The sequence below is a fragment of the Hyaena hyaena genome, unplaced genomic scaffold, assembly GCF_003009895.1.
Source record: "Hyaena hyaena isolate Hyena2069 unplaced genomic scaffold, ASM300989v1 scaffold_40, whole genome shotgun sequence".
Taxonomy (NCBI): Eukaryota; Metazoa; Chordata; class Mammalia; order Carnivora; family Hyaenidae; genus Hyaena; species Hyaena hyaena.
This window is the reverse complement of record NW_024080672.1, coordinates 5,128,668-5,150,880: the sequence shown is the minus strand read 5'-3', so window position 1 is coordinate 5,150,880 and position 22,213 is coordinate 5,128,668. Positions and strand designations below refer to the sequence as shown.

Sequence of the window (22,213 nt, the reverse complement as noted above, 5' to 3'; positions counted from 1 at the left end):
GAGGCACACGCTCATCAGCCCCGGACCCGAGCCCGGCCTGCTGCTGGTTGTCACCAACAACCCAACTCTCTGGCACCTGCCCCACTTCTCATCTCTATGGGACCCACCCTTGTTCCCACCCATCAGTTCTCTTCTGGACCACGGCACTCTTCTCAAGGCCTTCTATCTGTGTCCCCACCCTCCTGCCCCCTTCAGCTACCAGAATAATTCTTTCTAAAAACACATCTGATCTCATCACTCTCCTGCTCCAAAACCTTCCATGGCTCCTCATTGCCTGCAGAATAGAACCCAAACTTGTCGGCATGGTATTCCAGGTTCTGGTCTCAACTTTGCCTTAGATCTTCTATTGCCATCGGTTCCTCAAGGCCCGGCGCCAGCCCCTCCTATAGGAGGACATGCCCACACACGCTATTGGATCCCCCCCCATCCAGACCCGGGTCTGCACGGCCTCTGCCCCTAGGACGTGCGAAAGCCAAGGGTGCGGGCCCGCGGGGGGCGGGGGCGCACCGACGGTCAGCCGGATCTGCTCCTGCTGGTTGGCCAGGCCGTCGTAGTAGTACAGGTCGAAGAGCCTCTCGGCCCTCCAGTCCCTCAGGAGCTCCGGGTGCAGGCTGAAGAGGACGCTGAAATGGCTCTCGCTGCACACCACCCAGATGGGGAACCTCGGGGTCTTCAGGAAGCAGCCCACCTGGAAGAGGCAGAGGGAGCGGACACACACATCCGCGCTGGCACCAGGGAAAGGGCCTGAGCAACTTCCGTCCACCCCCAGGGAGCGGCTGCCCTCAGAGACCCTGCTGGGGATCACGGCCTCGGTGCCACGCTGGGGGCCCAGGGCGCCACTCACAGACACCGGCTTGTCTCCCGGGGCCGCCCCTGGGGCTCTCCGGGCCCTCCCCTCACAGACATGCGAGATACCCGGGCCAGAAACCCAGCACCCCTGCCGCTTCCTCTCCCACACCCAGCTGGTTCACAGTGCTGCCCATCCTGCCTCCAACACTCCCTCTCCTTCCCGGACGATGACCTCTGAAGCGGTTCTCCACACCTGGGGGTGGCCCACCACCACACCGGCAACTCACCAGTCTCCAGCTGTGCCAGCACGGCAAGCCTCCGGGCCTGTCCACCCACCGTCCAGCACCCAGAGCACTGGGACACCCATCTCCCCTCGCCGGGTCCTGCATCACCCACATTATCCAACCAGGGAGCACGAATCACCTCCCTCCAGCCCCTGGGCGGAGGTTACCAGGTACTAGGTCCTGGGTACCCGCCTTCTCTCCTACAGTGCATCACTGGCTCACAATGACGCGCTAGCCTGCCTCCTGCACGCTGGACTATACCCCTAGCACCAAGGGCAGGGGTTAAAGGTCAACATCAGCAAATGTTTGACGAATGAAGGTCCTCATGCATGAAGCTGAACTCCATCTAGGTAGGACTTGACCTTGAAGGCAGGGGGGCTTGGGGCCACGGCAGGGGGGAAGGGAGGGAGGGCCCCTGGGCAAGCAGTGTGTGGGAGGGGGTACGAGGAAAGAAGATCCAGAAACACCCTGGGGCTGGCAGGGCATCCCAGAGAGAACGCAGGGGAAAGGAGGGGGTGGGTAAGGGCTGGCACTTTCTGATGAGAGACTCCTTTGGAAAGCTCCCCACGGAGACTGCCACGGCAAAGGGGTGTTCAGAGAAGGTAGATCACGGGTCATGCCTCGTACCCTCAGTGCTGCTGCGGTTCTACCTGCAAAGGGCAGAGAGGCGGCCAGAGTGCCCCGCGCAGTCCTGTTCAGGTACGGGGCCGTCTCTGCCCCTCGACCGGCTGGCCCAGGGGGGGCTCCCTCCCAGTCACCTGCGACTCCCTTGAGCAGCACCTCGCCCCCACCCTGGGGCCCTGGTTTATTCAGCTCTGCACAGGCCACGGGCCAGGCTGATTCTGCCCTAATCCCCACCAGCCCCGGGGAGATGTTTGCATGCTCAGGTATTTACAGCCACAGCCTGCGGATTAAGGAAAGAATGGGAATTATTTTTCCAGTGGGGAGAAGGGCATACTTTCTCTGGCCTGTCACAGAAGAGTGGCCGAGCGGTCCTCCTGAAGCCGACTCTGGGCTGGGGTGTCTCGGACAGGGGGACTTTGCTCCGCAGGCCCTGAACCAGGTCCCTGGTGAAAGTCTTACCCATAAACAGCTGCCTCCTCCAGAGGGTGGGAGGGCAATCTTTACACCGTGGTCACTCTCCCGTTTTCCAAGTGTCCCGCCCCACCCCCACCGGGCCATAGGACTCTCACCCCGGCCCCTTGTGATATTAAAACGTGACAACAGAGCTCGCTCGTTGGTGGATGTGGGGGAATTAGATGCCTTAGAGGACGTGGCCGGACGTGCCTAAACCCCACTGCAAACTTGGCTCCCGTTCCAGGCTCAAAAGAGGCTTTTCTGGAGAGGGCATCACCTCGAACGGGGAGCCTTCTCGGGGACCCGGGGCTCATTCACTGCAGGAAAAAGCGCCGTGCAACCTGCCAGGGGGCAGGCGTCTACATAATTAGCCACCCTGAATTTTCCAGCAGAGGGACAAAAGGGCAGCTTGCCATTCATTTATTCAGCGGTCAAAAGATTACAGACAAAAAAAGCTGCCCAGAGACTTTATAAATGAGTTTTCTCATTCAGGAGCCCCTTCCAAGTGGGTGACGTTTTCCAAAGATGAAATTCACTTCCTGTAGGTTTGAAGGTAGCTGACCAAGGGCTTGGGGTGAGGAGTGAGACTGGGGGGGGCCCACATCTTTTCCTTCAGTACAGTCTGGGGCTTTCTCCTGGTGGGTGAACGGAGTACAGTGGAGTTCAGCACAGTTTTAGAGGGGGATTCTTCAATCTTCTGCAGGGGTGAGGTGAGGAGATGCCCCGACCCCATCCGGGGACTGCCAGCTTAGCAGCGCTGATTCATAAGAACCAATATTTGATTGCTGGCAAAACTGCTGTCTCTCATCTCTAAGGGTAACTGTCATTCAACATGACACACTCTGGTCCTAGGCACCATGTTCGACTATGGGGGTACAGTAACCAAGGAAACAACCGCTGTGTTGTCCTTATGGGGCTTTACAGGTTAATGGGGAAGACACACAGTAACCCAATAATCATACAGACATGGCTGCTCTTCACTCAATCTAAGATGCTATTGGAGTCACCATTGTTTTTTGTTTCACTAAGAAAGCAAGCAAGCTGGCACTTGAAGTCTGACACACCAGTGACTGCAGTAATGTATCAAAATCTCGGAAATGTTCGAATGTACACAAAGTCTGCATTTCAAGGGGCGCCTGGGTGGCTCTGTCAGTGAAACATCCGACTTTGGCTCCGGTCATGATCTCACAGCTTGTGGGTTTGAGCCCCGCATCAGGCTCTGTGCCCGCAGCTCAGAGCCTGGAGCCTGCTTCGGATTCTGTGTGTGTGTCTCTCTCTCTCTGCCCCTTCCCCACTCCTGCTCTGTCTCTCTTTCAAAGATAAACAAACATTAAAAATAATTTTAAAAAACATTTGCATCTCAAAAGCAAGGAAATGTGACACTTCGAATCAAGAAGAGGCCTCTGAGGGAAAGAACTGAGATTCTATGGTGGAGAAGGTCAAGGCAGCAGGGGGCTATGAGAGCAGACCCCTATTTAGATGGAGTGACTGGGTCAGGAAAGCCTTCCCTTAGGAAGTGACAGTTAAGTCAAAACGTGAAGGGAGGAAAAAGCAGGGACAGATCTCATAGGGTCTTGCAAGTCATGGTAAGTTAGGGATTTCAGTCGGCACTAGTTTGCTCGGGCCACCATAACAAGGTGCCGCAGGCTGGGTGGCTTCAACAGCAGATAGCTATTTCCTCACGGTCCTGCGGGCTGGAGGTACCAGATCCGGTGTCACACTCTCTTCTGTGTCTTCACGTGCTCTGCTCTTGTGTGTGTCTGTGTCCTAATCCCCTCTTCTTACGAGAACACGGGTCCACTGGATTAGGGGCCACCCTAATGACCTCATCTTAACAGAATCACTTCTCAAAAGCCCTCTTTCCAGATACAGTCACGTTCTGAGGCTCCGGGGGTTAGGACTTCAATCTGTGAATTTGTGAGGGGACACAGGCCAGCCCTGAACAGTGTCAGAGGATTGGAAAACCACTGACAGGTGGAAAGCAAAAGAATGATGTGATTCAATCTACTCTTTTAAAGATCACACTGGTTTCAGCGAAGGGACACAACTGGAAGGGGGTGGAGACAGGGGCCAGAGGTGTCGCTGGTGTCTAGACCAGCAACGCTGGGGGCTTGGACCATGGTAGAAATGGATGGAACAACTTAGGGTAGGACCCACATGGACTCGTGATGGGTCGGCCATGCTCCAGCATTTGAATAAGTGAGTGGATGATGTCTTTGTGGAGCTGGGGAAAGTGGGAGGAGGCTGTAGCTGGCATAGCCTTCCCTTCCAGGCTTGGTCTTTGCTCAGGACCCTTCGCAAAGGCAGCAAGGCACGTGCCCTACAGGGCGTGGGAGAAGTGCTGAAGTTACACTCCCTGGCCCCATGCTGTCCCTTCCTGGGCTGCCAGTCCCCCGCCACCACAATCACATGGGTCGGGGTGGGGAGAGGGGGCTGGCCCTCCAACTACAGCTTGACAATGCTGTGCAGCCCGAATTCACGAGCTCTGGGGCAGGGGGAGTGAGGCGCAAGTCAGAAAGGCAAGACCAGCCCAGGGGGGTCATGGAGAGCCAATGGAGGTCCAGAACACAGCCAGGCTCTGGCAGGACTCTGGCTAGCTAAGCAAGGGGAGCATGTCTTTGCCCAGAGCTTTCTCTGCTTTCCCCAGGCACATCTGGTGTGTGGGCATCTAATAAGCTCACCGACAGGCAGGACCTCTCTCCCTCCAGCCCCTACATATTCAGTAAGGGCCCTAGAACCTCCCAGCCGGAGGCTGCACTGAGAAGCCCACGACAGGTTGAATTATGGGCAAGTCCAGTTCGGCCATCTGTGAGAGAAAGCCTTCAGCCTTGTAAGAACAGCCTCAACCATGGATGTCATGCCCCAAGCTGTCCCAAATGCCAGATCTTCCCCATGGCCACACTGGTGCTGCCCAGTGGAGAGGGACCAGTCTGAGTCTGGATGCCAAACGTCCCTGGATTCCCCCCACATCCAACATGGCCAACCACGTAGGACCAGAGGAATTCGGTGACAGAGGGGAAGGCAGGCAGTGTTAAGAGAGAGGAAAGGCTTTGTCTGAACTGCCAGACCTCTGCCCTCTGAGAATTGAGGCCCAGTGCTCAGGGTGCTCTCGGGGAGAAAGCATGAGGGGAGAAACCCTTCCTTAGAGAGCTAGCAGCCTCAAGGGAGAGGAGTAAACACCGCTTGCCGCAGGGAGATACACGTCCCAGTCTTCAGCCAAGCACCTAACCGCAGAGGGGCATCTGCATGGATTCAAGAATCTGGATCCTCCTAGGCTATGAATTTCTTCAATCAGCATTTTATCCCAAGGGAAAGATGACCCCCAACTGATGTTCCCATCAATTATCCTCCCCAGACCGAAGGAAAATAGTTTACTTTTTGACCAACACCCTCAACACAAGAATGAAACCAGGGCTCATGGTAAGCCTGGGAATTCCACGAGCCTGGCCAAGGTTACCTCTCTCAGCCCATGGAATTTCGGGCTAAATGCTTTTAGAGCCCACCCAGGGCCAGATGCTCAGGGGCCCTGGTACTTCTCATGGGCCACGTGGCCACATTCCTGGGCTCCCTGCTGACACCAGCAAGTCAGGGAGGGAGCCCCTATCATTCTTTTCTCCCTATGTCTTTGAAAGCCACAGGTTAGCTTCCTGTCCGTGGGGGAAGGGGTGTCACCCAGAGAGGGCATCTGGGTGTGCAGCCATGGCACATGGCCCTAACAATGGACAGCATACCTGACCTGGTGATCAGGCAGGCAGGGAACCAAGAAATCAATCAGAGAACAATGTCTTATCTGAAGACACAAGAACCGAGGCTCAGACAAGGTCCAGCAGCAAGTTAGACAGGAACACAGGGCCCGGTGGCCCTGCCCACCCTGTGCAGACATGCGGTCACCCTGCCCTGCCCAGCTTCGCCTGGGGCCCAGCCCTTTCCAGGACCCTGGCTGCAGGGAGAGAGGAGGGAAAGGGACCAGTACACTAGCAAATAAATGGGGGGCCTATTAGGGTCTGAGCTGTGCCCTCTACAAAAATAGATGTAGATGTAACCAGTTAAGAGGAGGTTAGTGGGAGGGGGGTGCCTGGGTGGCTTAGTCAGTTAAGCGTCCGACTTTCGCTTAGGTCATGATCTCGCGGGGTTCGTGGGTTCGAGCCCCGCGTCGGGCTCTGTGCTGACTGGCAGCTCAGAGCCTGGAGCCTGTTTCAGAGTCTGCGTTTCCCTCTCTCTCTCTGACCCTCCCCTGCTCACGCTCTCTCTCTCTCTCTCTCCTAGAAATAAATAAAAATATTAAAAAAAAAAAAAAAAAAAAAGAGGAGGTTAGTGGGCTCTTGCCCCCGACATGACTGACATCCTTCCTTCTAAGAAGAGGAGGAGGCCCACGGGGAGAAGATGGCCACATGACGACAGGCAGAGATTGGCGTGATGAATCCACAAGCCAAAGAATGCTAAGGGTTGCCCAAAAACACCAAAAGTCAAAAGAGAGGAGGATGGATTCTCTCTCGGAGGGATTCAGCAGGGACACAGCCCTCCCAACGCCTTGATTTTGGACTTGTGCTGGGAGAACTTCTGCTCCGGGACAATCTCTGCTGTTTTAAGCACCCACTTTGTGGCGCTTTGTTGTGGCAGCCCTGGGAAACCATGACATGGCCTGAGAGCTCAAATCCGCTGTCCCTGAAGAAGACCCCATCCCAGCACCCTCCCCCTAACATATACATGCGCACGTGTGCATGACAACTGCATCCACTATGACCCACAATCACACTACAAACCCCTAGGAGTCCCTCGGAAACAACCTTTCCCAGAAGATGGCATCAGCTGGCTCTGGGGGTGAATTACGTGCCTATCCTCGATAGCAGTGAAGCTATACTGCTTTCCAAACCCTCTAGGACTGAGACTGGACCAAATTCTGACCAGTTCTGGGACCTGGAGTTGAACTTCCCTTCCCCCGCTTTCCTTCTCCCAGGGCCCCTCCGTCTCCAGAGACTGAGGCGCCGCCGGTACCTGGCACACGTCGTAGTGCTCAAACAGAGATAAGAACCCAATGTTGCTGCGCGCTGCAATGCCTTTCAGCAGCGTGATGTTCCCGTTCCCAGAATCGAGCTCAACCACGTCGTTGAAAACATTGGACACAGCTTTCCCGGTCAGGAGCAGATTGACAAGTTCCTGTAGATTAAAGAAAGGGGAAAGGCTTGTCCAGGGGAGATCAGGAACAAGAGAAAAAGGGTGGAAAATGAAGGAAAGCAAGGCAGGAGAGAGACCAAAATTATGGGGGGCTGTGACTGAGTTCCTACGAGCCCTCAGGACGGCTGCCAGCGGCCCCGGCCAAGCGACTCCAGGAGCTCATTGATCTTTGTGCCTAGGCGTTCACTGAGTGCCACCTCTGCACAGGACCCTGTCCTTGGCTCTGGTGGGCAGCAGGCGAGTGAGGGTGTCCTGCTGGAGGGATGAATGGCTCCTGACCTCAGGCGTCCGGGTCTAGAGTGGGGATCAGGTGTGTCCCTGCACGACTGAAGCACAACGTAGGATGTGACTGGGGCTATAAAAATGTGTGCACGGTACACTCCGGGGCCAGGCCGAACATGGGATCACATGGCTGAGTCACAGCCACTTTGTAGAAAAGGCACATTTGGGTGGCATCTTGAAGGATGGTGTGTTTTTTCATAGACTTTTTTTTTTTAATAACTTTAGATTCAGAAGGATTTGTAAAAATAGTACAGAGAGTTCCTGTGCACCCTTCACCCAGCTTTCCCCAATGATAACATCTGACGCGACCAGAGCCCATTATCAACACCAGGAAGCAGACAATGGTGTGCAACACCAACAGCTCAGCTCCGGGCTGGATGTGGATCCCACCGGTGACGGTGGGGTCTTCGGGCAGGGAGGGAGAGTACGGGGCTGCAGAAGCAGAGAGGTGGAGGTGGGAAGCCCCAGTCTGGGTTCTAGCTCTGTCTGTGCTGTCGTCGGCAGGGTGGCATCACGTGCTCCGTCGCCATGTGACTTGTGCCGCACGGCCAACAGGCCAACGTGCCTGCTATCCCCAGAACCGGGAGACTGTGACATGTGGAGCCCTGTTCCTCCAGCGGTCTCCTCTGGCCAGCGCCTCCCGCATCAAGGTGGCAGGAAGGGCTCTTCTCTAAGCGGGGCATCTTGGGCTCCAACCCCCTGTGAGGAATAGGGACACTGGAGCTCACACACGGGAAAGGGTTTACCCAGGCCCCAAAGCTAGTTAGTGACAGTGTGAGACTTCTGTCCACATTTTCCGGCTCCGTGCCTGGTGTCCGTCCCTCTCCCCTCACTTGCTACCCTCAGGGTACCAGCTGGGTGGTGAAGGTCCTGGAAGGGTGGCTGCTTGAGAAGGTCTGAGTGAGCCCAGCCTCAGCACCTGGGCAGGCAGGACCCTCTGCACAACCCACCCTGTCTGGTCTGGAGCACCCTTAAGGCTGGCAGGCGGCCATTGCCCCCATGCTACTTGGGAATGGCCAGAACAGCCCTTTCCCAGCATAAACTTTAGAGGTAAGAGTTCACAGGAGTGTTTTCCCCTGAATTGTAAAAGCCATGCCCCGGTTAATAAGTCCCTCCGTCAACACCAAGACCCCTGCCCTGGTGGCAGTAAAAGACGCCCCCTCCGATGGCCAGAGAGGGAACCCCATTGGAGGGAGATAGCAAAGGGGCCCCATTGTGTCCCTGCAGAGGAAACGAGAAAAAATTTGGAGGAAATGTCTGCTCTGAGATACCGCACCTCAGAGGCAGCGGCCGCTAAGAAATGAATGGACTTTTTCAGACGGGGTCGAGTTTTCCCATCTGGTTTTCAAGGAGACACCCCATCTGTGTCAAACCTTCCTCAGAGCCGAAAGCCCTCTTGAAATGAGGGAAAAGGGGCAATACCTTGCTCCCTGCCCCAAGACTCAAAATCACGTGGTGGCAAAGGTCAATGGTCATGTAGCCTGCTACTCAAAGTGTGGTCCATGGAGCAGCAGCAGCCCGCACACCGGAAGCCTGGTAGGAATTGAGAACCTCAGGCCCCAGGTAGGACCCGATGAATCTGAACCTGCTCTTGAGCAAGCCTCCCATGGTGCGGGCTCATATACACATCAGAGTTTAAGAAGCATCGGTCTAATCCAAACTCCTCATTCGACAAATGAGGAAACTGAGGCTCGGGGAGGGGAAGAAAATGGGCCCAGCTCATCTGTGTGTGAAGCCGTGAACACAGCTCAGAATGAGCCCGAGACTGTGGTCTGGCATCCTCTGCGCTCTGCTGGAGTGTCCACCCCTGGTCGCATGTCTCTGCCCGCTGAGGGGGAGGCTCCCTTCCCTGAGGCCTTTCTCCAGAAAGGTGGGTGTCAGCCAACACTCCCCCCATAGTCCCTTGCGTTCCCTGGACAAACTGCAGGTCCAGAGGTGGCCCCTGCACGTGCCCAGGTTTGCAGACATGACACAAGTGAGCCAGGAACATCAGGACAGCTGGGTCCTCCTTTGGGCCTAAGCAATTCTGCCCAGTCTGTCTGTGCTACACACGCTGTTCCCACGTGTGCTGAGAGGCAAGTGTAACTATGGCCCGGTGGCCACTCTGGGAGGCCTGGCCGTGCAGAGGAAGGTACAGGCAGAAGCCAGGTATAGCATGTAGCCCCCAGTCCTGATGCTCACGGATGGGGCCATGAACAGATCCCTTCTCTGGTGTCACTGTGTGTCTGGGAGGATCGATGACAAGCAACTGGGCTAAGGGACCCCCTGCTCCATCAGGCCCCTCGAGGGACCCTTTGTGAGGCTGCAGAGGAGAAAGTTACTGCCAGGACAATGTCCTGTGTGAACATAAAGGGCGCCATGGCCCTCATCCCCCCAGCAGGCTCAGAGCCCCCAGTCTGCCCCCGGGGGTCTTACTGCAGCCCTGGGCTATGCAACGCCTGGCTCTGTCCCCAGCCCCTTTGGTATTCCTTGCCATGCCAAGCACACATGTCGGGTGCAGCACGCTCTCCAGAAGTGGAAGCTGAACTGAGTGGCCTTTCTAGGTCTCCATGACCATGAGGCCCAACAGAGGCTGGCATTGTGGGGGGAGCTGGCACAGGCAAAGAAAGAAGGGAGGAGGAAAGAAAAGAAGCACCCCGCTGCCCGGCGCCCCGCTGCACCCCCTGACCTGGGTGCAGTATCCATGTGCTCCAATCAGGTGACTGGTGGGGACGTCGAAGTCCTGGCGAACACTGGAAAACACGGAAGTGATGGCATTAGCGTGCCTCTGCCTGGTGCTCTGGGCAAGCCTCACCAGGTGAGCTTGGATCTGGGGTGAGGCCAGGCCTCCTCGGCTCACACTCACTCTGCTCCAGGCAGCAGCCTCCACTCTGGCTTCACCAGGGCCACGGCCGACGCGGAGAATGGTGACAGAAGAGCGACATGGCAGAAAGGGCCCTGCAATTGGAACCCAGAGTCCTGCTTTCACATGCCAACTGCTGCTTACTCACAGTGGGTGCTAGGACATCCTCGTCCATCTCTGGGCCTCAGTCTGTGAGTCTGTTCAATGGGAGCAAGTCTCTAACGCCTGCTTGAGTCCTAAGACAATAACTGCCACCACCTGGGCACAGACCTTGTGCAGGACCCATACTCGCATTATTCCTCCAACCCCAAGAGTAAACCGAGGCTCTGAGACTTGCTCAGGGCACTTGACTCCTGGACTATGGAGCTGGTGGGAGAACCCAGCAGCCAGTCTCGGAGGCCTGTGTCCTCCCTCAACCCCAGGTTACCACAGCGGCTCTATCCTTGGAAGGGGGGGCCCCACAAGGCATGAGGTGAAAAGCCCCTTTCCCAAAACACATCCCTCAAAGTGGAAGAGACCAATTTCTAGGGCTGTACAGAGCTGGAAACTAGGTGTCATCGTCGGCAGTGGCTCTGTCATATGCGGGGCCAGCCCCAGGAGGCGACCCTCCCGCCATGACTCAAGGCTCCCCTACAACCTAGAAAGACCACCCCTAGGACACAATTCTTTTCCCCTCCCCCCACATAAATCCTTCAGGAGACTGTTACTAACCAGAACCGTGGATGATCAAAGAGGAAAGGATTACTATATTTTACAGACACGGAAAGACCCAGCACGGCATCACCGGGGGGGGGGGGGGTAGGGGGGGTGGGGGGGGGAGGAACATGAGGCTGCTGCACGTGCCCCTGGGCTCACTGTCGGCCCAGCGCTGTGCCCGCGGCCCAGCCCACCTCCTCCAGCCCCACCCCGAAGAGACCACAGACAGACCCCCCAGAGGAAAGGGCTCTCAGTGATCGCGACGTTTGTTTTCCCTTTTAATGCAAGAGAAGAGAAACCTGGTCTCAATTTTATGCTTTCAATCTAAGATCCGCCCGAAGTCCACAAACCTAAACCACCCTGGCTCCTGTACCCTCCCCAAACGAGTCTAGAAACTCAAGCTCCATGACCTTTGTAGAAGATGCTTTCTTGTGGTTTTTAATAACCGTGGCCAAACGGGGATGGTTTGCGGTCCATGTGGGCAGATGGGCTGAGGTCGGCACTGCAGGGGCCCGGCGGGGGAGCATGGAGGCCTGGGGGTCCTGGGAAGGGCCCGGGAGGCTCCCCCACCCGAGAGAGCCCAGCAGGCCCGGGAAGGAGCAGGCTGGGGCGCCAAATGGCCGCGGGCAGCGCTCGACCGGCGCTGGCTCAGGCAGAAGAATTGATGGAAACGCTCTCTGCAGCATATACGGGCATCTTCTGAAGAGAAGAAAATAACCTCAAAGGAGCCCCGGGTGGACCGATAAGCATCGCTGGCCCCAAGCCCGCCTGAAGCTTTCAGAAGCGGTCTGATCTTCATAATCTCACAGCCTCGTGCTCACCCAGCGGGTCTGAGAGCCTGCGTCAGCTGAGCGCAGGGGGACAGGCAGAAAGGACAATGGGAGGAAACGGTGATTGCATCCTTAGGTGCAAACACGATGGGAAATTCAGGAGTGAGCTCGGAGCTTGAAAGCGAGAAACGTCTGCATTTCACATTAGGGCATTCGGGAGACGCCAGGGAGTAGCTTACGGCTTAAGAGATTTACAGCTTTGGCAAATCTAGATGCCCAGACCTCCCTCTTAGGGGAATTCCCTGGAGAGCTGAGTGTCAGGAGTCCTTGGGCAAAGAAAAAAAGGCTTCTGCTCTGCCGGAGACAGGGCGATGCAAAGGGCAGGGCCGTCACCGGGCCCGAGCTCCAGCCCCGGCCTGCCGTGTGGTGGCAAACCTCTCCTCTCTGGCTTCAGTCTCCCCTTCTGAGACACGAGGGACTTGCGTGCACAGGATGAATGGTGTTATGGGCTGACCTGTGTCCCTCCTGCCCCGCCCCAAATTCGTATGTTGCAGCCCTAACCTTAGTACCTGAGAATGTGGCTGTATTTGGAGACAGGGCCTTTAAAGGAGTGATTTAAGTTCACCAAGCCCATTAGCATAGGACCTAACCCAGTCTGACTGGTGTCCTTTCAAGAAGAGGAAACTTGGACACACAGAGGGACACCAGGGATGCACAGCTGCAGGGAAAACACCATGGGAGGACACAGAAGGTGGCAGCCACCTACAGGCCCAGGCCAGAGGGCTCAGAGGAAATCAGCCCTGCTCACACCTTCATCTTGGACTTCCAGCCCCCAGAGCTGTGAGCCCCTGCTAGTCAAGCCGCCCAGGCTGTGCCACTTGGTTACAGCAGTGCTGGCAAACGAACACAGGTGGCCTCCAACATGTTTCCACTCAGAGCTCTCTCTTCCAGTGACATCTTCTAGGCAGAAGCCACATATATAAGAGCTACTCCGACGGCGCCCCATCCCTCTCCCTCTCCTAGCCTCCATGGCCCCTCTGGGGTACCCCCAGGTCCCCAAGGCATGCAGTGTCCGGAGAGCAGAGGCTGAATCAGAGGGGCTGCCTGAGCTCTGAGGTTCCCACACAATCTGGGCTTCTGAGAAGCGATGACGAGCCCTTCCCTGGGATTGATAACCATTCAGTCTAATGGGCAGGCCGTCCCTTCCACAGTCTGCCTGGGGACTGGACAAAGGCTGGGCTCTAAATGAATTCTGCACAGCCTGGCGACACAGGTGCCGGGGGCTGGGAGGAGCCACGGCTTCATGAAGTCTGTCCCCCCCACCCCGAGGCTGCTGTGCCCTGGGGACCCTTCAGGGAGCAGGAGCTTCCCTGGATTTTGGATTCCAAGAAGCACAGTGTGGGAGGAGATGACTGGACTTGCCCAGGGCAAGGAAATTTATGAGGATGGCCTCGGGCCTGGCTGCCCTACCGCCGACCTCTTCAGTGATCTAGGAGCCAAGGGCAAGACCCTGGACCCATGGTTGGAGTGACGGCTCGCCTCAGAAGTATCTGGAGGAAGGAGAACAGAGAGCTCTTCCCAGGACGCCAGCAAGGACCGCTTCTCCCAGCTGTGCCCCCATCGAGCACCCCCAGAGACAGTGCACTGTACCCAGAAACAGAACAGAGAGGACGCCACGGCCAGCAGAGCCCTCGGGGCTCAGTACTTTGCAGATGGAAAAATGGACGCCTAGCAAAGGAACTCAAGTGGCCCAGTGCTGGTGACAGGTCCCGGCCCAGATCCAGCCCCCGAAGCTGGGCTAGGGCTCTGCTGCCTCCTCCCACTCACTCCTTGTCACACATCTCAAAGGGACAGAAGCTCTGCCACCGAGCAGAGGCTCTGCCACTTGAGCCGCGAACCTACAGAACCTCTCGTCCCCCTCTCCAATACATCATCCTGTCCAAAGCCTCGTGAGTCCAGGAGAGCAAGGGCCGCCGTCGCCATCCTACTGAGGGGGAAACTTGAGGCCCAGAAAGGAGAAGGGACTTGTGGTGCCCCACTCCTGCTCCCACCCTCCCTGGCTGGGGCACGGGCTTGTCCCTTCCCCCTAAAGCCTCCCCAACGTGCATCTGAACGTGTGAATCTGAGGATCTTGCACATAAGTTTCCGAGTAAGAAGAAAGTATGTCTAAGTGGCCTAGAGACACGGTTCCAGTCCATAGTCAGAGCCACTCACCTAAAATCAGTGTCTGCGACGTGGAGTCGTGGCCAGCTCAGCCTCAGACTGCCTAGTGACCCCAGGCAAGTCCCTGCCTCTCTCTCAGCCTGTGTCTTCACGTATAAAACCAGAGGACTGGAGCAAGGGGAACCTAGGGACCTTCTGGGATGTGAAGAAGTGTGTCTGGTTCATGACGCTGATGTTTAAAACATCAAGCCTAAAATAGGTGGTAATGAACCCGGGAGGGTCAGGCCGGACACCTCCCCTCTATCTGACCCCAAGGAGGCGCCAGGCCCCAGGGCCACCACCACACCCCGCCCCCTCCCCTGAGAGTTCTGTTGACTTTTGAAGACAAATCCGTAGTGAGAAGGGCAGCTGTGGAACAAGGAAGAGAACTTGGGCTCTGAGGTCAGGGGGCCCTGGATTCAAATCCAGTCACTGCCCCTTCCGGGCTGTCCCCTCTCCGAGGCTGCTCTCCCCCAGCAGGAGGAGTGGGTGCCTCCCTCACGGATCGCTGTGAGAACTAAACGAGGTGAACTATATAAAGCATCTGGCATTTGGTAAATGTCACTTCCTTTTTCCTACGATAACAACAATAACAACAACGAAAAACACAATGACCAAGAGGTCACGATTCCAGTAACCTCAACTACTCGTATCGCGGCCAAGAACCCGGAATAAATTGAGGCCTGCAAGTGGTTGAAATTCAGCTATGAAGATCTAACAAGGATTTGGGTAGAGTGGGTATATTGACCGTTTTCCCAGGAAGGCCTGCAGGGAGTGGGCGATAAGCCAGGACACCTGGCTGTTGAGCCCTCACTGCTGCCTGCACCGTGTGACCTTTGGCAAATGGCTTTCCTTCTCTGAGCCGTAGGTATGTCATCCCCTGATGGAGACAGTACCCACATCAAAGAGTTGTTGCGATAAGGGCCAAGACCATAAAAGGGCCCTGGCTAACTGCAGAGAGCCCCACAAGTTGGAGGGTGTGGCTGTTATTTCCTCTCTCCAGGCAGGGCCCTGGAGAGGAAGTGCCGAGGTGCATGGATGGGGAGAGAGGAGCCGGAAGGAAGGGAAAAGCAGAGGCGTCCAGGCCCTTCCCAAGCTGCCTTCCGCCTCACCACCCTCTAGACCTCTCCCCACGTGCTGGCACCTTCCTTTCCAACCAGACCCTGTGCAATTGTTCCCTGCAAACCCCCGCCACCGGCCTTTGCCTGCTTTGTTCTCGCTGCCTGCCAAAATCCTTCCCACGTAGCCCTCGGAGCCCTGCTAAATGTCACCTCCTCCAGAAGGATACTTCCCTCGCCCCAGGACGGATATGCCCCAGCTCTACTCAGCTGGCCCTGTCCTAAGAGCACCCGCTGATGCTTTTCCAGTGCCGGGCTTGTCCCTCCAGGCAGCAAGGATTACGTTGTGTCCATCTGCTCCCGCCACGCACCTGGCACCCAGACTTGAGCTCTAACTCTGCAGATGCACAGCAAATGGGTCCTAAATTGTGTAAGTCTGGCCCACAGCCATCCCAGGAGAAGCCGTAAGGAAGGCCCTGATGGAACAGCCTCTGGAAGCTGAATCCCAGGAGACGTGCAGAGGCAGGTGGAAGGAAGCTTCCCACCCAAGCGGCCAAGTTTGGCCTGGAACAGAAGATTCTACCAAAGAGTTAATTCCCTCCATTCTCCTTCTTCCCCTTCTTTATCTGGACACCCAAGCCTTTCGAGGAACACAGAGGCAGAGCCCTTAGGCAGGCGGGTCAGCGTGCTAGGTGCACAGACGGTCAGGCACTGTCCCAGCTCTGCCGCTAAGCCCGCTGTGGCCTGGGCTCCGTCGCCCTCCTCCTCCATGGGAGACTCAGTGCCCATGGAGAGACCTCCAGCCCTCGGCCACACCCTACTGGCACCCACTAGCCATGACCTGCCGCCCCAGCAGCCTGGAACGAGGCTTGCTTTGCCCAGATTACGCCAGCTGAAATTAAATGGAGAATGAAGCTGGTGGACCGCATCTGTTTGGTAGGGGCCTACTCAAGGGCCTTGTTGCTCACTTCCCCTTCTAAGTTGGCAGACACAGTGAGGCAGTGCCTAGCACTCCTCCCCCAGCCCGTACAGGGATGTGGGCACCGCATCTTAGCCTGGAAGCCAGGACACTCAAGGATGGTGTCGGCTTACCACCAACCTGCCCTAACATCTTAGATCCGTTCCCACATCTGTAAAATGGGAGAATAGCCCCAGGCCTCTGGGCCTGCCCCTTGGGTTACTGTAAGCCCCAGAAGCCCAAAGTGACAGTGAGGACCTCTCTCTCCTCCACCTCCTGCGAAGCTGGGTCTCCAGCCCCCTTCCCTCCATGGGGGTAAGAGGGCTTCACAGGGCCCTCAGACGGAGCCACTGTAGAGGGACACAGGAGCAGGTGGCCAAAGAGAGGAAGCAGGGTCAGTAGAAGGAAGTGGGGTCTGAGTGGAGGGTCTCCCATTTCCAACGACAAAGGTACCCACAAGTCCTTTGCGTCTATCCGCCACATACCCCCTTGGGCCTCTTCAGACACACATGCTGAAAGAGCTCACTAGCATGGCCTCCACCCTAATTGAATCAAGGTTAAGGTGACTTGGAGTTCATTGAGGAAGTTCCTCTCCTCCTGTTCCCTAGCTATACATAAATGATGTAGGCATCCGGGGAGGCAGGGCCCTTAACCACTGTGTCGGGTCTCTCATGTTGCATGTGGGAGACCCAGGTGAGGAAGGCCAAGGGCTTTGTTCAGAGTCCACAAAGCAGTTGTTGTCTGTGTGAAGTCGGGGTGCCTGGTCTGGGTGGTCGTGTGTGCATCCCATTATTCTGGGGTGGAGGGGTCCAGGCAGGTGCAGCAGGAGGGTGGAGGAGGAAGCCGAGGGGTAGCCCGTCTACCCCCTCCCATCACAATGGCACATCCAGGACCACCAAGAACCTGGGATTCTCAACAAGAACAGCCTGCTGCCCAACTCCTCATGCCACAAGCCACAAGCCACAAGCCCACCCACTGCTAAGGTGGACTCTGGCTCGGCAAGCTCTGCTGGATCTGAAAGTGTTGTACTTTTCTTCATTTCTGAGAGGAACCAGTGGGGGCCTCCATTAAACCCTGGGTCTTATCTGCCCACAAACTCACATCTTCATTCCTGTTCCTTGATACATCCCACACTCCAGTCCATCCCTTTCTCAGCCAGCATGGCACACCTCCGTGGGTTCGGCTTGCCTTCTGGGCCCCCTGTGTTCACAAGCCCCACGGTGGGTGCAGCCCAGGCCCGGCTACCATGAGGTGTCAGGAATGGGGTCACGGCTGCCAGCAGGCTGAGGAGTGCTGGGGAGAGGGCTTCCTCTCTGCCGGGCCCACCAGAGCCTGCCACGCAGCAGGGCCCTCCTGAGAACGCAGACCAGACAGAGGTAAGAAGTGTGGCCAGACAGAAGGAGAGATGCCATGTCCCAAAGACACTGTCTGGTTCCTAGATCCAGCCACTCCTGAAGCCCTTGGCTTTTGATATGAATCAATTAGTAGCGCTGTTTTGTGCTTACACTGGCTAAGAATCAAGTTTCCATCACTCCCCTTTGCATTACCAACACTCAATGTTGGCTTGCATTTCAGGGCTATTTCTACAAAGAACAAAACGGTGCTGTTGTTTTTCCTCTCCTGGAGAAAGTGACAAGAGAGCAACAAAGCCACCATGGTGTGGCCGCTCCCCCTCACTGTCAGCACCTGGCTGGTGCTGTTCAAAACTTACTTCAGCACATGACAAACCACTGCCTGTTTTGGACTTCCAAGATTGCCTTTGGACAGCCCAAGTTGGCACTGTAGTGAATGTCCAGGGCCTGAGGCATGAAAAGGGTCTCTTCACAGCTGTCCTCCCCACAACTGCCTAGCCCTAAGCTACCCAGTGGGCATCTCCAAAGCCCTCCCCTGTGCCAGGTCCTGCCTCACTGCTGCCTCCCGGGGGCCAGAGCACCCTTGCACTGCGCCATGCAGGTCTGGCTCTGAGCCGGCCCCGACCCCAGAGCCCTGCGCATCTTAAGGACTCGTGAAAGCATGCTGGGGAAAGTTCTAAGCCGTGCGGTTTGGAAAGCGGTGGAGCTAGGGAAGCATGAAAGCCTGTACAGATTTACTGTTAGCAACTCAAGATCTTAGGAAGGAAAACAGATGGCTTGAAATCAAGAGAAAAAAAATAATAAAACCTTGACAAGGCCTTGCAGTGAGTCCCGGTAAACAAAACTCAAAGGCCAACTTCGCTACCGTTCCTTCGGCTTCTGAGGGAGAAGTGACCAGGCCATGCCAGGCTGTGTGTACATCTGCCCTCAGTGCCCTGACCGTGGCCCCACCCAGAGCTGGCAGCAGCCCATGGACAGAAGGCACTGACTTGGGTACAAGGCCTGCCCCCGGGCGTCAGGCATGAGTCTGAGACCCTTGCTAGGAAGGAGGGGCAGCCATATGCTCAGCCACACACACGCTCACACAATCAAGTCACCTTCATAGCCACCGACACCCGCATCACCTCACACCCAGCGCCACAACCTCACAGAGCCGTCATGCACGTGCACACACGACTACAAATGCACACGCACACCCTGTACTTATAAAGAGTGGGGGGTTCCGAGCCCCACACTCCACTTCTCCCCGGCTGCCCAGCACGTGATCTGAGAGACTGTCCTCTCTGGGCTACCCGGACATGTTTTCAACTGCCCAAAGTGATAACAGATCACCCTGAAACGGCATCAAAGGGTTTGGCAACACTGAACCTGATACCCAGAGCAGGAAGGCCCTCGGGGATCGTCTGGTCCCATGGCTGTTAAGCTGTGTATGCAGAGCTGGGGCTTCTCCAAACAGGGGTCTCCTGGGGCCAGGCTGGAGACAGGGAGGGGCAGGCAAGGGGTCTCCGCCTCCCCACCCCACCCTCACCCCACCTCCCCCGGGCCCTACTCAAAACAATCCTGGCTACATCTGCTTTTTATAGTGAGCTTTGGGACGCTGTGTTTGGAAAACAGTCAGATGTCAGGTTCCCTATAGAAAGAATTTCAGCAGCACAAGTTTGCCTGCCCCCTCCTGTTAGAGATAAAGGGCCTAAGGCACCGGCTGGGTCAGCCATAAATGTGCCGGTAACAGAGCAGAGATGGGGACCCAGGTGTTCTGAAGCTACATCGGCAGCCAGTGAGTAGGGCGCTTTCACGGGAACTGTCACCCACCGGGCCACCCTGGACAAGCCTGTCAGCCCAGCCTGACACATGGACCTCATACCTGATGACATCTGCCCCCATGTGCCCAAGTGCCCACAGAGAAGGGCCTCTGCAAGGTGCTGGCCCCCGCGGCAGGCCAGGGTGGGGTGGCCTTTCACAATCCCAAGGCCCTTATCACTGCCAAGTGAATCACGGCAAGCCTCCAGCCAGGTCTGGCATCCCTCCTGAGAACGGGTATCAGAGGGTCTGGGGAGCTGAGGAAGCACCACTGGAGTGCGTGGCTGGCACATAAGGGGCACAGACCATTGCGGGAGCTCCCTCTTCTAAGGCCAGAGAACAGCTTCTTAGAGGATCCGCAAAAATGCCGGGAATGCTAACGTGCTGTTTTAAATAATGACAGCGTGACTCCCTCCTGGGATCTGGGCACCATGTCGACGGGCTCTTCTCCTCCTCAGCATCAGTCCTGTCTTTCCTCCGCACCCTGCCACCCCTTTCAGGAAGCCCCCCAGACTGCGGAAAGGAGTGGCCGGCTCCCCTCCGTGACGTCGCCAGCAGCCCTGTGCCCACAGCCTGCCCCACTCCCCACCCGAAGCCCTCAGACGGTCTCTCTAAAAGTGGTCTTGAACTTGAACAAAGAAGAGTATTTGTTTAACAAATAAGAGTAGCTTCCATGCAGTCTTCTTGGAAGGGAGGGGGGTGCCCAGGATAAGACAAGCCCCACGAGTGCCTGCCGGGTCTGATGCGAAAGCAGATCTCAACCAGGGAAGGTCCTCTGGAGCCCCGAGTGGGAAGGAGATGGTCTCAGCATGCTCTTACTCCTTCCCCTGCCCTGAGAGCAAGGGGCAGGAGGTGCCTCCAGACAGATCTTATGTGTCTCTGAGTCTGTGTGTCTGTGTGTCTATGTATGTATATCTGTGTATATCTATATGTGTGTATGTGTGTGTGTGCATCCGTGTCTGTGCATCCATGTGTGTGTGTATGTATGTCTGTGTGTCCATGTGTCTGTGCGTCTATGCATACATGTGTGTCTGTGTATATGTGTGCATCCATATATATCTGTGTGTTTGTGTATGTATATCTGTCCATCTCTGTGTCTCTGTATGTGTATATATGTATGCCTATGTGTCCGTGTGTATTTACACGTCTGTATATGTATGTACACAGGTCTGTGTGTCTCTGTGTATGTGTATGTATGCCTGTGTGTGTCTATGTGTATGTGTGTGTATCTATCTACACGTCTATGTGTGTCTGTGTGTGTGGAGTGGACAGGAGGCACGTGGCAGGGCTGAGACTTCAGGCCTGTTAGCATGAGGCCGTGTGGGTCCAGCAGGGCAGCCGTTCCTCACACAGATGCCCCCCAGGAGCCAGGGCCTGGGCGGAGACTCACCCCTGCCTGGCTTGGTTGGATGGGGCAGGGAGGGGATAGACACGGCCCAAATCCTCCCGCTCTGGATGACACAAACAGCAGAATGGCCACGGGGCTCTGAGGGCCCGTGCACATGGACACGACCTCCAGGGCCGCTCCCTGCAGGAGCACACCAGGCGGTGAGGAGGTGCCCTGTGACCACCAGAGCAGAGACACTCTGATCTGAGTCCTACCCCCTCAGAGCCGGGGGGTTCCCCGTACAGATGCAGAGACGGAGGCCCAGGAGATCGCACAGCCAGATGTCACCAGGCCTGGCCCTCCTGAGAGCCCAGCTTCCCCTCAGGTAGCTCAGGGGTCTCATCCACATACCCGGAGACCCCCACCCAACCCGGGCGGCCAGGGATTAGCAAACTCGGGCCTGGGGACAAGACGCCATGGCTTACGGACTCTGATGCACGTGAGCCCGCGCCAGGAATGAATCATATCATTATGGCAGGATTAGAAGAAAAATGCCATTAGAAAATCTGTGCGTGCACCACATTTAATAAGGTCAGTAGCAGCAAGCAGCAGGCAGGCTGGCGGCATGAGGCCACAGGGCCCCCGCGTCCTCCTCCTCCCAAGCCAGAGCCCGTGGGGCACGGAACAGGCCCTGGCCCGGCCCGGCCGCGGGGAGCAAGCATCTCCTTCTACAAGGGCCTCCCCAGCCTGGGCACCACATGGCTACTCTTTCTACCTCCCCACTCCCCAGGGCCCACCTGCATGGGACTGTTCCCAAATCGGCCCCCACAGCAAGCACCCCCCCCAACTGAAAATTCACTCCCTGGGTCTCCATGGTCCCTGGAGTCTGCTGGCTACTTGGAAAAGGAAGGGGTAATCGACTGTACTTTACAAAACTGTGAATGTGGTGTTAATCTGCTCCCCTCCCTGGTGACACAATGCCCAGATGACAAATACGGATTAGAGGTCTAGAAAGCTCATGGAGAATGGGCACGATGGAGAAACTCCAGCTCTCGGGCAGCCGGGCGGCTGCATGTGATAAGGGTACATGGAACTGAAGCCCTCCACTTCCAGCGCCCCCGGGGTACCCGCCTACCCGTGTCCCCAGGGCTGGCCCTGGACACAGACCTTGCAGCTTTCAGACAGCCATGGCCCACGATGAGATCCCGTCCAGAGTTCATGAGGGCCCTTGGTTCTCTCCCAGACCTCCACCTCAACTGCCATCCCCACCCACGTCCCAGGGGAGTCCACTCGTGTGCTGAAGTATGCGCACACCCCAGTCCTGCCGGGGCCCCGGCGGCACCATTAGCTCTTTGGGTGGGAGTGGCCCTCCAGGCGGCCTCACCACACATGGGGAGACCGATAAGGTAGCTCTGAACACACCTGTATGTAGCACGTAACTGCTCTCTCCTCACCAGCCGACCACCCCCTGTTCTACTACTTCCTTCATCCTCTCAACTATGCTCACAATGCGCCTACTATGCACCAGGCATGGTCCTGGGTTTTGGAGGGTGGGGGTAAGGGGGAGCAGCAAACAAGACAGACAAGCCCTGGCCGGGAGT

The 22,213-nt window shown here is 56.6% G+C and overlaps 1 protein-coding gene across 1 annotated transcript in view; it reads right to left on the bottom strand.

Moving 5' to 3' along the window:
* Positions 1–22,213, bottom strand: part of MINDY4 (MINDY lysine 48 deubiquitinase 4) — a 109,904-nt gene that overhangs the window by 10,162 nt on the left and 77,529 nt on the right. Inside the window, exons 14-16 of the mRNA XM_039229916.1 lie at positions 10,276–10,339; positions 7,146–7,307; positions 508–688 (exon numbers count right to left, since the gene is read on the bottom strand). Coding sequence (XP_039085847.1) covers positions 508–688; positions 7,146–7,307; positions 10,276–10,339 — 407 coding nt within the window. The remainder of the gene's footprint in view (positions 1–507; positions 689–7,145; positions 7,308–10,275; positions 10,340–22,213) is intronic.